The sequence below is a fragment of the Monomorium pharaonis genome, chromosome 2, assembly GCF_013373865.1.
Source record: "Monomorium pharaonis isolate MP-MQ-018 chromosome 2, ASM1337386v2, whole genome shotgun sequence".
NCBI lineage: Eukaryota > Metazoa > Arthropoda > Insecta > Hymenoptera > Formicidae > Monomorium > Monomorium pharaonis.
The window spans coordinates 22,945,786-22,958,829 of NC_050468.1; the positions used below are offsets into that span (position 1 = coordinate 22,945,786).

At 29.1% G+C, this 13,044-nt stretch overlaps 4 protein-coding genes and 1 long non-coding RNA gene across 5 annotated transcripts; 3 read left to right on the top strand and 2 right to left on the bottom strand.

The window, feature by feature from the left end:
- Window positions 1-333: 333 nt before the first annotated feature.
- On the top strand, window positions 334-3,327 carry LOC105837726 (28S ribosomal protein S10, mitochondrial). The gene is made up of 5 exons (XM_012682762.3): window positions 334-622; window positions 700-870; window positions 954-1,081; window positions 2,069-2,270; window positions 3,187-3,327. Exons 1-5 carry the CDS (start codon window positions 608-610, stop codon window positions 3,235-3,237), a joined length of 567 nt encoding a protein of 188 aa, XP_012538216.1. The 5' UTR covers window positions 334-607; the 3' UTR covers window positions 3,238-3,327.
- LOC105837728 lies at window positions 3,225-5,824 on the bottom strand. The gene is made up of 2 exons (XM_012682765.3): window positions 4,743-5,824; window positions 3,225-4,005 (listed from the first exon to the last, which is right to left on the bottom strand). Exons 1-2 carry the CDS (start codon window positions 4,828-4,830, stop codon window positions 3,593-3,595), a joined length of 501 nt encoding a protein of 166 aa, XP_012538219.1. The 5' UTR covers window positions 4,831-5,824; the 3' UTR covers window positions 3,225-3,592.
- LOC118644586 lies at window positions 5,460-6,565 on the top strand. Its single transcript, XR_004962357.1, has 2 exons — window positions 5,460-5,589; window positions 5,822-6,565. It is a non-coding gene; the product is annotated as an uncharacterized LOC118644586 (long non-coding RNA).
- On the bottom strand, window positions 6,208-10,637 carry LOC105837727 (beta-1,3-glucan-binding protein). The gene is made up of 8 exons (XM_012682764.3): window positions 10,221-10,637; window positions 8,578-8,805; window positions 8,330-8,481; window positions 7,719-7,861; window positions 7,499-7,662; window positions 6,874-7,247; window positions 6,576-6,677; window positions 6,208-6,386 (listed from the first exon to the last, which is right to left on the bottom strand). Exons 1-8 carry the CDS (start codon window positions 10,363-10,365, stop codon window positions 6,276-6,278), a joined length of 1,419 nt encoding a protein of 472 aa, XP_012538218.2. The 5' UTR covers window positions 10,366-10,637; the 3' UTR covers window positions 6,208-6,275.
- A 702-nt stretch (window positions 10,638-11,339) lies between these two features.
- LOC105838244 (frataxin homolog, mitochondrial) lies at window positions 11,340-12,790 on the top strand. The gene is made up of 3 exons (XM_012683669.3): window positions 11,340-11,691; window positions 11,787-11,907; window positions 12,115-12,790. Exons 1-3 carry the CDS (start codon window positions 11,462-11,464, stop codon window positions 12,373-12,375), a joined length of 612 nt encoding a protein of 203 aa, XP_012539123.1. The 5' UTR covers window positions 11,340-11,461; the 3' UTR covers window positions 12,376-12,790.
- The last annotated feature ends 254 nt before the right edge of the window (window positions 12,791-13,044 follow it).

A 13,044-nucleotide genomic window follows, 5' to 3' on the forward strand; every position in this document is an offset into this window, starting at 1 on the left:
CATTTGTGATTTGAAGAACAAATGTCAATATTTAATTATTGAAATTATTAAAGCAATTATAAAATAATCGTTAAAGTTTTTTTTTGTGACTAATAAATTTAATCTAATTGAATGAAACATGATATTTGAATATTAAATATTTGGTAATTCTAGTTCGAATTTGCAAATACACATTTCGATCGATTGTTGCAAAAATAATGTTTTGTAGAAATATTAAAATTTTATTATTCTTTGTGATGTGACATACATGATTACAGTACGATCGACTACATACATTACTATCGTACATGACACACTTTTACGATTTCTAGTTGCGGTTGTGTCGATAGTCGGTACGTTCGATTTCTATGTACAGTCTTCAACAGAAACAATAGTTGTTGCAATTGCTGTAAATTAGTGAACAACAAGTGAGCGTGATTGATTATTATCGTTGGATCTAGCAAATTAACTTCAGTTACAGTTAATACAAAGCAACGACTTGTGTTCTGTTTTGCTGAACGTATCCGGTGACCGGTTATATTTACGTTGAATACAAGAATAAGAAATTCGTAAGATTTTTGAGGATCATCTCGCAATTTGGAATTCTGTTCGTTGATAACGACGAGATATGTTCCTGTCAAAGGTACCTTGATATAAACTAGCACGAGGTTGATGTAAATTGCGATTGAGGTTAGGTATAACTGTATCACATTCCGTTAGATACCACTTCTTAGAAATGCTACTGCTGGTGTTGTGCAACATGAATCAAGATATCCAGGTGTTCTCGTTCGTGAATCTCTACGAAACAATATACTCCCTATGAAATTTTTTTTGTCGACCGAACAGCAACAGGATACAACGAGGGAGCAGTCTTCACTTTCAATAAACACAGTAAATTCCACGAAGAGTTATTGCTACTTTACTATTAATTTATTTAAATATAATCGTGTGTAAACAGATTACTTATTTTTCAGGGTACACCAGATAAGTTGTATAAAAAGATTGAAGTTGAAGTTAGGGGGAATGATCCAGCAGTATTGAAGAGCTATGGAGAATTTGCAGTGATGGCTGCAAATCATTTAAACCTCAATGTAGGAAGAAAGTAAGTTTTTCCAATTAGTTAACTGAATAAAAAATGATTATTAAAGACTTGAATTTAGAAAGGTTGTTAAAGAGCATTGTAACTAAAGGCGATTTTTGGCGATTGTTTGGTACATGTACCAAACGATTGTCAAAGATTACCTAATGTGATAATAAAATTAAAGCACCGCATCAATTATCAAAGCATACAAATTCTTTATATATTTTAAATTGTAAGTACATAAAGCCTGATCAAACATTGCTTTTCAAGTCTTCTGTGATTTGAATTAGTGAATAAATTATTGTACTATTCTAATGAATAATTTCATAGGATAATTTTGCCTCTATAATTCCACAAGGAAAAGTGTTCTCTTTTAAATACTAATAAAGACATTAACAAGTACAAGCAAAAAATTAATTAATGTAACTTTAGAAGGTTTATGATTTCATAGAAGAAATGCTTATCCAGCATGAGTACAATTACAATTACCACACAAGTAAAAGGAGCATTTATTTTAGTGATAAAATAAAGCAAGTTGTCATGAAGCACTGAACTAATTATATTGGAGATTAAAAATTAATGTCAAGAGCAAACTTGATATTATTACTCAAAATGCACGCTGCAAAAAAAAAATATCTCTAAAATGTGTAGTGTAAAATTTTATATATGCTTTGAAGTGAAAATGGAAGAAGTTTATAAGCTATTTATATGATGTATCTGTCAAAGTGATGATAAAAAAATTTTTTTGTAATTTAATATTAAACATTTCGGATTCAAACCGTTAAAAGTGATTTGTAGCTGAGCCAAAATATTTACTTAAAGGTCTTATAAACTGTTATTAAAGTAAATATACAAAGATTTTGTGCCTCAATAACTGTGCTCTCAGTTGCTTTTAATTTTAGTATTATATTTAACTTTAGTTGATCTGACTCTAGTTAATATCTGATTATATGTGATTATGTGTGCTCGGATTATATGTGAAAGTATATTTTCATGTTACATTTACAGCACAGCACCATATAAAGCTATCCATGAACGATGGACGGTCCTAAAGTCAGCTCATGTTCATAAAAAGCATCGTGTTCAGTATGAAATCAGAACTTACTATCGCTACTTAGATTTTTTAAAATTAACTGGATCGACAGCAGATACTTTTCTAGAATACCTTCAAAGAAATTTGCCAGAAGGAGTAGCAATGAAAGTAACAAAGGTTAGAGTTTTATAATATAAAGCTTTGTTCATGATGTTAGAAATTGCTCCGAGATCTCAGACAGAAAAAGGATTGACCAATCGCATTTGAAAAAATCAGTTAACTAATCAATTAATTAATTAATTTTTTCTCTGTTCGAGATATTAGGAATTTTTAGCATTGTAGATATAAGACCTAAGGGAGCATATATGAATCAAAATAAGATATAATTTCTTCAAATTTTTTAAATAAAAATGTACAGAGATAAAGAAATCAAGTTTATTTCATTGTAAAGTCATATTTTTTTTTATTTCATATTTAAATTTTAACAGTGTAAGCATGACCACTGCTGCTTCCAGACTCATCAGAAAGCAAAATATAACACAAACTTTAAAAGTTGAAACTTAAATCTAATACTTGATGTAATTATTTTTCGAAATGTTACATTTAAATAAGATGAATAAAATTAAAAAGCAAAATAACAGTTTTTTTATTATAAGTTTTTGCTTTTTTAGTAGTAATGAAAATTAAGTATCTTAAAAAATGTTATATCAAGCTACTAGTTTGTAATATCTAAAAAAAAAGTGTTAAATTGCAAGATGATTAATTAAACTGTTTGTAAGATGTGGTGATCACGCATTTTTGGAAACATGATTTTAAAAAACTTGAATACTGCACGATGTCATTTAATATTATTTTTTATAATATTTTAAAATAAAATCTATATAAATGCCAAATAGAGAAAAGTATAATCTTAACAATAGAATAAAATAAACATTATTTCTCTATATCTTTCTGTTTTTGTATAAATTCGCAAAATTAAACTCTAGTTTTAACTATGTATATTATGTAAACTTTATGTCTATCTATATTACATATGCCCCCTTAAGAAAGATTTAAAATTATTTGCTTCTTATCTAAAAATTTTTGCTTGTAGGTGGAGATAGAGAAATTGCCTGAAAGTATAGCCGGAATGAGTAATACGTAACTATAATATGTTACTATGAATAATTATTTATACAAGCCATACTGTAGATAATTTGTCGACATAAATTGTAATGAAAATGTTTGAAATTTATTTAACACAATACTTATTTTAGTTTTCAAAAATTTATATGACAAAACAATAAAACTTTAAAAAAAGCCGCAGTTATCAAAAATAATATTTGTCGATAATAATAATTACAGAAAGACAAAATCGATAAATTATTTTATGAAATTACATGATAGTCCAAGTATAGTTTTTTTTTAGTATTATACTATTACAAATGTTATAGTTACACTAATTTACAATAAAATTATAATCTGCGGCGATGTAAATTGAACGAATCATTGAAAGAACGTTAAGTTACGGATTTGATAATTATTACATGTGGCAACGAATCAATCTTTCTGCTAGATGTATCGCGCGCGAGTTCTGGTAACGGGTTTTTCTTCTTGAAGGCTGATGGTCTATCTTGTGATACGTTGATATTCACGGTTTTGAGGGGTGTATCTGCCAAATATTTGGCTGCGATTCGACGTGCGTGCCCATTACCGCGTCTCCTCATATGAGTCATACGTCGGTAAACGCTACTCGAAATTTGCTTTGCAACTTCAGATTGAGTAGCATTAATCAAAGAACCTTTTTGTTGCGTTTGCAATTGTGCTAAGTCTTCCTCGGTTTTGCGTGAGCTGATCCCTGCAATATCCTCATTTCTATGCTTCCTAATTAATTCTGCAGTAGCTGTACATCTATGCAGTATATATTCGTTACCTAAAATAAAATTTTTACATAAATGTATATGATATTTATCTACATTTTACATAATGATATGTAAAGCTGATTTCATCAGCGGCAATACACGTTCTTAATCAAGATTTTATAATTATTCAACTGTGTGTATTACGAGATGGAAGAATTGATATACGATAGATAATGACAACTGTTTATAGCGTAAATACGCATCCTCAATGACATCTTCGCTAAATAAATTGTATGTACATATTCTTGTTCAAGCTTACGTTAAATAGGTAATAAATTGGTGTCACATTTATATATATGCACATACTGACTAAGTGATACATCTGAAAGATGTAATCTGGAAAATAGTGGATTTAAAAGATATTTTGGTTATTCAATTTTTTAATGTTAGATATTTTTTAGATTTTCGCGTTTTAGATATATAGACTATTCTGCCATATTGTAGAAAGAATAATGATCTATATATTAATTTAGGATATACTGAAAAATTTTATATAATCCTAGTAATCGTACCATTCATAATTTGTAAATTTAAGATTATATACAAGATATAACACATAACTCTGACTAAATTTTTTTTTAGAATTATATAATTTTTAAAGATTTTTTAGAATTTTTGTGTGTATTTTTATAACACACGTTTTAGACAGTTTCTCAGATTTTTAATACAAATTAACACATTTTAGAAGTGCAGAAAAGTCATCTTGAATTCTTTATACATATATTATAAAAATTGTAAGATTACTTACCTGATCGTCTTGAGCGATGATTATCCGCCAGAGAATTAGTGGTCCAAACAAGGACGATTAAAATGACACTCAGTTTTTCCAGTGTCATTATCTGTCACGAGATCTCTGCAAGTGATTACTGACTTAAATTAAAATAAAGAATTAAGTTAATGCACGTTTAATAAAACTTGTCGCGAGTTGAAACAGTTTGAATTGTCTGCCATCCGTAGGAGAGGAAATCGTGGCAGCTACCGCGGTAGCTATCGATCGACTGTTTGCAAGGAAAAAGTTTCTCCGCGTAGAAGAGGTCGCAAAAACGAAACCGGACAAGACGCCAAAGCCGAACTGAGGTCGTTCGACTTTTGTCGAGATTTTATGCCACAGTAGGGTAACACATGTGCGCGCCGTAGACGTTAAATTAATCGGATCCGGCCGAGGCATCAGTCGCGATACCACGAAGCAGACGGAAGAAACCGCACGATGACCCTTTTTTCTTGTTTCCAACGTTAACCGAGGTAAACCGGTTTGAATGATGGACCAGGTCGAAAGTCGGCATTGTGCTTTAACTATTTTCTTTTTTTTTCTTTTTTTTTCATCTAATTGCCTTGTACATTATTTTAAAAAGTGTCTGTCAGTCAGGCAAATCTTTGCTGGTAATCTTGGAAACAATTTTTTTCCAACTTTCGAAGCTTTGCAAAGAAAGCGAAACTACCGAGTAAAGACAAGCTGATTACAGAGATGACCTTGACAGTCGTCACACACTTGCCATGATATATCTGCCACGGTATTTTTAGCTGCGAGCTGTGCACATTACCGCATTCCATATAATGATGTAATATTTCTTTGGAATACAATAAATACTTTTGAGGTAATTATTCTTTTATTATATAATAATCTTATATCTATATTTGATAATTATACAAAAAATATGAGAAAAAATAGCTGTTACATTAGAAAAATGAAAGTGATATAATGCATAGAGCAAAATTTAGTTAAGGCTAATACGATTAATGTGCTATTTTTCTTATTGCCTTTGCTATGGGAAATGTATGCCCTTGGTGAACTTCGCGCTGTTTCAAGAAATTTTTATGTTTGTGTAGTGATCAGGAGGAATATTAGCAGAGGGTGAGTGTACGAGCGGCTAATGGAGGCATCATTAAAGGTAAAACCAGCTCTGGACGACCCTGAATTTCTTTCCGATTTCGCGGGAGCATCGTTCACCCTTTTATAGAAACAGAAGCAGTCCAATTACAGGATTCTAATTGCGTTACGTAGGTAAAAAGGACTTTATGCGTCTCGGTGGAGATTTCAAGTGCAATAACATTGCGGGCAACGCTGTAATCTTCTGTTATTACTGAATCAAAACCGATTCATTGATTTTTGCTGACATCTTTATGTCCATGGCAATATTCAGTGCCTTTGTGTACAACATACGCAAAAAATCTAGTCTACTGCTTATTACAAATAAAATAAATAATAGAAGATATATTTTAAAAATGATAGATATAATTAAAAAATGAAGGATCATATACATATATTAATTCAAACATTGATTCAAAGAGCCCAAACTTTGACATAATCTATTACAAACGCAGTCTTATTGCCATTGTTTCGTCTCCAACTTGGTAGCCATTGGTTTCGAGAGTTCCAAAAATTCAACATTGCCTACAATTGAAAACTTTATATAGTTATAAAAAAATGGCTTATTTTTTACAAGATTGTTTACTTTAAGAATAAAAACTAAATTAAATATATTAAATTATCTATTATGTGAATACAAAAGATAAATTAAATAATATTAAATATTTAAATTAAATAATACACAAAAGGAATGTTAGAGTGTCAATATTGTACCTTAACACCCATGTTTCTCCATGGTTTTCGTATTCCTGAACTGAGCGTATCATCCGGAAACACGCGTATTCCACCTACACCGACGCCGAGAGTGACAAAGAACTGTAAACAAAAAAATATTATAAATATCTAATTAAAAAAAATATATTAATTAGTTTGTATTATATAATAAGTATAAACAGCGTAATATAAATGTATGTTGTTTTTGTTAGTAGAGTTATAATGCTTTCTTGTTTAAAAAAAAAACGTTTTTATTATATGATATAGCAATAACAATTATATGATACATTGATATTACTTCTTGATCGAACGGAGCAGATTTTCTGTCTGCGTGAGGACCACTTATCCATTCCTCTTCATCACAGCTCATTCGGCCAACTTCTTCACCGTCGACCAAAAACGTGAAACCATCGTTGGTCCAGATCGTCGTGTACACATGAAAATCTTCCGTCCACCGTGGACCAAATTCATTTACCTTCGTAACGAGTATTTCTCGAATCTTATTAGGGGATTCACCTACTCTCACGCCAAAATCCAATCTTCTGGTGTCATAGATCTTCGAAACGTCTGTTACATTCACCAGATTCTCATTGCCGCGCGTCAAACCCAAAAGAACACGACCGCTTTCGTAGTTTGGACCGTAAGTAGAATATCGCGGCTCAAGCCACATTTCTGGTAAAATTACGGGACAACATATATTTTGAATTTCTGTTTTACATAATTAACAGTAGTGTCAAGTGTCGAAGTCAATGGCCGATATTCATTATAGTCGAATCTTATTTCAAGATCATGTCAATTAAGTAATATATGTCTCGATGCTAATACGGCTGTGATTGATTGATGGTATAGACTGCACTTAAAATGAACTTAAATATAAGATTTTAATCACTCAACATTTACATATACTTATCATCATTAATTACCTGGATAGAGCCAATCGCCCTGGGGAAACTTTGCACGTATTTCGATCTTTCCATATCGCAGAACAAAACGTTCTTTCGTAGTAAAACGTGCGGATATAACGGGTGGTAGAATGCTATAAGATAACGCCTGCCGCGTACATTCAACAGTAACCATGCTAGTACATCTACAAAGAAATTGTAGATAAAAAAGAGTTTAGACATTTTGTTTACTCATATTTACCCATTAAGTTGCAATTTTCCATATGCGGTTGCGTTCTCGCCGTAATAATCTTCCAATATAATCGGCTTTATGAATAAATGACCATCACGAACTTGCATAAGTTGTTCATGGTTTTGATTGTGATATACGCAAAATTCATAGTCCTAATTTCAATACAATTAACTTTAATTAGTGAAAAATGTATATGTAACATATAACATATCTCTATATGGTTGTATAAATATATTTATTTATACTTATAATGAATTTATACTTATATCATTTATTTACAGATTTACTAAAGAAATTTTAAAAAACAAAGTTTTCCAGTTTAATGTTTACATCATTAAAATTTTACATTCTTATTTTCAAATGTAATTTTGATATAATAATTTGGTCTATTGAGTATAGAAGAAAAAAAGTGTCACATTAGATCTTATTTTAATGTATTTTATTCTTATTAGAATTGATTTTTCTGCAGATAACTATTATAAAAAATGACAGTTATGTTATTGTAGATTGTAAAAAATGAGCAATATATGCTTTATTACATATATTTAAATGGATGTATGTACTTTATGATGGTATATTATTAATAAATTTGTAATAAATAATAATCTTGAAATACTCACCGGTTCTAATGGCATTTTTATCTCGCGTTTCCATAATGATTCGTTAAAAAAATTGAAATTATCTTCGAGTAATAATCGGCCCTCTGTTGGAATTTCGTAGTTTGAAGAACTTTGGGTAGTTTCTTGACTGTCAACTTCTTGATCTTCCTTTGCTGTTATTAATTTAAAATATTATGTATGCAATAACAATTCCGTTACTTTTTATCGATGAAGCAAAAGAAATTGCCTGTTTATGTAAATAATCTTACGGGAATATGTCCATCTTTGGTTATCTCTTTTGTGATGAATTTCGTCGACTTGCGCATAAATCCAATAATGAAGTACATCTTTGTTTTTTATGGCTACGTCCGGATCTTCAAAAGTCCAACGGCCATCTGTTGCTAAATAGACGTTACCGGCGATCTGACCGTATTCATTATTGCGAATTGTTTTATTGATGTTGGCGTGGAATCCGAATATTCTTAAACCCGGTGCATCTGTTAATTGCATCATCATTAAATACAAAACTATGATAATTATTTTTCTTTTCTATTCTGATAATTTAAATATGACTTATCATTAATATAATATTTATATTTAACAGTCTTAATTTTTAGACAATGTACATATATAATTTATATTATAGTTTATAATAATTATATTCATATCAATAGATTTATTTTATCATGTGTTTTCTTACAGAAGTGTACAATTGTAGATATTAAAACATGAAACATTACCAGGAACATATTGAAAGAGTTTAAACTTCATGTTGATTTAAATTTGGGGTCACGTTATTAATCTTTTAATATCATATACAATAATGAAAACATGTTTAGCGTTAATGACACACTATTCTAAGAAAAATTGTCAGTGTCAGGAAATCCTAGAAGTGGATTATTAAAATGAATTATCTGTTTATTATATTATGCATTCTGCTTTTAACAATAGTTGTTTTGGTAAATAAACATCCTAAAGAATTTTTTTTTACATATTTTTATATGTATAAATATATTTTAAAAATATCATAATTATTATAGATTAATATCTAAATGTTACATATACAAATGTTACACATACGAAATACTTTTCAAATGAAAAATAATATATTATCCATATGAAAACTATATAATTAACAGTTAATTTACAAAGTAATTATTTATAGATTATTCATAATTTATGTGGTTTTTGTATAAAATTTGAAGAACAATATGTAACAATTATGTTAATAATTAATAGCTAATAATGTCAATATATTTAATATTATATGTGTAGAATTTATTTTATTGGGAGATAACATCAAAGAGATAAAATTTATTTAAAATGTAAACAACGCAAAATTACAAAATATATATATATATATATTAAAAAATTTTTTTTTCTAATTAAACACATACACACATATATGCTTTTGATATTTAAGAAAAATGTTTGAATCGACTGTCGCAAATCAACAGAATTTTTGATATCAATGTATTCATTGACGGCGATCCTCATTCATAGATTATCATAGTCAAATTTTATCTTCCAATATAATTTTATACGAAAAAATTTATTGTTAACAAATTTTTATTAGATATATAACTTAGTGTTGTTTATATAATTTAAAATGATAATCATTACGTTAATTTTAGTCTCATTATTATATTATATAGATTACATTAGATATCTCATGTAAAATATCAATGTTTTGTACAAAAATGTGCGTCATAAAAAAGTGTTACGCATTAATGATTATTTCTTCAATTCAATCGATTGTTTCTTTCGAATATTGCGTAGCTTTAAATGCAACTTTTTACGGTAATTTTTTTTAATTAAGAATTATTTTTTGTAGATTTTTTTACTAGTCTTTGTCAGAAAAAGCTTGATTGTCCTTTCTCAGGAAAAAGAGGACAATGTGAATGTTACCTACCAGGTATAGAGACTCGAAGACCTTGCGGCTTCAACACCTCAAAAGTTGGATCCGGTAGCACGTAGGAAAACACCGATCTCGTGAGTATGCATGCTAGTGCGAAAATTAGTCGAACTATCGCACGATCGGTTCCGCGGGAGAGCATGTTCACGATTACCAATTCTTGACGTTGCAGACGCGATATTTATCAAGCACCGAGGTCGCACAGTATTAAAAAAAAGTCGACATATATGTGCATCGCGCGTTCAATGATCCATATACTGATATTTCCTCCACATCACTTTCCTTGCCCCTTCCTTTATGCTTTTCTTGTTCGTCATGGTCATGTAAATTACGCCTGTTGTTTTTTGGGATTCCCTCGGCTGCAACTTATTACCGATATCGAATCATCTAAATAGATATGATCTTCAGTGTTTGCTGTATATGTGTGTTATGTACGAGTATAAATTAATTATTACGAGTATAAAGATCCGGGAAAAAATGTTTTATACAAAAACATATATATAAATAATATATATAAAGTGTATATATATATATATATATATATATATATATATATATATATCCATATATGTTTATATTAGTCTTCTTTATTTTGTTTGTTTGATATAAAAAAGTAATAGTCATACTGAATTTAAAAGACAGAAACTAATTTAAAAAATAATTTTTGCATTGCTAGCTTCTTTTAAAAAAGCTAAGTATGAAAAATTGTCCATATACATATAATCATATATATTCCAGAATAAACAAAAATTGTACAAAAGAAAGAAGACTAATATAAAAACATATAATATGGACATATTTTTTATATATTATATATGTTTTTATATGAAACATTTTTTCTGGGTATTAATAAAACAAAAATAAAGTGAAATGTTATAATTATAAATCTGTGTGTGTGTGTGTGTGTGTGTGTGTGTGTGTGTAAAAAATATTTAAATATTATAATTAAGCTTCTATTAAAATTTTGTTATTTTTGATTTTATAATTCTAAATATTTAAACATTTACTTGAAATATAAAAATTTTATATGTATATTATAATATGTGTAGACAATATTTATAGATTCATGCAGACGTGAAATCTTGAAATTTATTATATACATACACACACAACCCTGAAATTTACTGTTTCGCGCGTGATAAATTGATAATACCGACGCGGTGATGTAAACACGAGGAGTAGCGCTTCTACTAGCCAGAGAATTTGTTTAATCGATAAAATTACTAAGGTTGTTTATCATGTTAACCGTCGTAACGAGATCTGATATAATCTCAAGGCTGTGTCGTAGTCTACTTCTTCGTAGAATTTTGATTAAGAAACGAGCCATTTTACAATCAAATAGGCCCAGCAGTTACATTACAGGTTATGTCAACCACAATGTAATACATTTTCCGAGGAAAAATACACGAATGATACTACAATCGTGCATAAAAAATTTCAGTACGGATACTGGACATTTGACAGAAACGTAAGCATCATCACGTTATTTGTGACACTTCAAATCAATAATGTATAACATCTGTATCTGACATTAAGTAACAGAAAACCTTTATGTGATTTTAGCAAACTCAGCTTTGTGCAATACGAGAAGATTTGTGAAGAAACTTTGGACTCGTTAACAGAATACTTTGAGGAATTAGTTGAAGCTGCAGAGCATTTGCCAGATGCTGATGTTTCTTATGGAGTATATATTAATTAAAGAAATCATAATTTGGTTTATTTTTTTATACTCTAAGACTAAACTTTTTGCATGGTTTATCTTTTTTTTCCAGTATGAAAAGAAACAGGAAAGCTAAATTGTGCAAGAAGTTTAGTTATCCTGAAGTATGAAAAAAACAAGCCCTTATTCTTGTTTGGTCTTGCAATAATGCTTTTGAAATTTTTGTTATAGGATGGTGTGCTGACTGTGAAATTTGGGGAGCCATATGGTACTTATGTTATAAATCGTCAAACACCAAACAAGCAGATTTGGCTCTCCTCTCCAAAATCTGGACCAAAACGTTATGATTTTATAAATGGCCAGTGGATATACAAGCATGATCACAAAAGTTTACACGAACTGCTTAATAATGAAATACCAGCAATTGTGAGGAGTGAAGTGTGCTTTGACAAATGTTCTTTTAGTGGTACAGAGAAACAAGTTGATAGATAGTTCTTATAAAAAATATAATATAAAAATTTAGTTACAATTGCTTGAATCTATATTCACTTAATATGATTGTTACTAGAGACTAATTAAACATTACTGAAGGTCTGATTTATAAAAATTGTACATAAAACTAATATAAAAAGCCAAAAGAAACGAAACTGATATATATAAGAGCTGCATTAACAACTAAATTAAAGAAACTTCATGTGAGTAATTTTAATCTAATTGCAATATGTCGCATATATTTGCACTGCAATGACAATGAATTCTATAATGGCACATGTACATACAATCTTATTTATTATTATGCTTTATGTTGCAACGAAATATTGACAAATGTGAATTAACTCTCCTCTTAAAGAGAGAATGAATGTCAATATATTATAAGCTGATATAAAATGTATAATGAAATTTTTGACATTATTTATAAAAGTATATTTAAAAAAAATGAAATTTTTATATGTATTATAATGCCTTCTCTACGACAGTTTTCACAGCATTCATAATTAAATTAATAATTTTGTACATTTTCTTTTTATATTGCAATTACTTTCCTAATAAATGCAGCATAAAGTACATGTATTATTTTTAGATTGTATCACTTCTTTTTTTATTTTTTAAATAAATTTTGAATAGTAATTGTTAAGCGAATTTCTTTTGTCTTTAGTTCGA

Coding starts and splice junctions, on each gene's coding strand:
- LOC105837728 (XM_012682765.3), bottom strand. CDS start 4,830: ATGACACTGGAAAAACTGAGTGTCATTTTAATCGTCCTTGTTTGGACC. Junction 4,006..4,742: donor TCATCGCTCAAGACGATCAG/GTAAGTAATCTT, acceptor ATTTTATTTTAG/GTAACGAATATATACTGCAT.
- LOC105837727 (XM_012682764.3), bottom strand. CDS start 10,365: ATGCTCTCCCGCGGAACCGATCGTGCGATAGTTCGACTAATTTTCGCA. Junction 8,482..8,577: donor CCAAAGATGGACATATTCCC/GTAAGATTATTT, acceptor AATTAATAACAG/CAAAGGAAGATCAAGAAGTT. Junction 7,248..7,498: donor GGGCGATTGGCTCTATCCAG/GTAATTAATGAT, acceptor TAATTTTACCAG/AAATGTGGCTTGAGCCGCGA.
- LOC105837726 (XM_012682762.3), top strand. Junction 1,082..2,068: donor AACCTCAATGTAGGAAGAAA/GTAAGTTTTTCC, acceptor TTACATTTACAG/CACAGCACCATATAAAGCTA. Junction 2,271..3,186: donor TAGCAATGAAAGTAACAAAG/GTTAGAGTTTTA, acceptor TTTTGCTTGTAG/GTGGAGATAGAGAAATTGCC.
- LOC105838244 (XM_012683669.3), top strand. CDS start 11,462: ATGTTAACCGTCGTAACGAGATCTGATATAATCTCAAGGCTGTGTCGT. Junction 11,692..11,786: donor ACTGGACATTTGACAGAAAC/GTAAGCATCATC, acceptor ATGTGATTTTAG/CAAACTCAGCTTTGTGCAAT. Junction 11,908..12,114: donor ATGCTGATGTTTCTTATGGA/GTATATATTAAT, acceptor TTTTTGTTATAG/GATGGTGTGCTGACTGTGAA.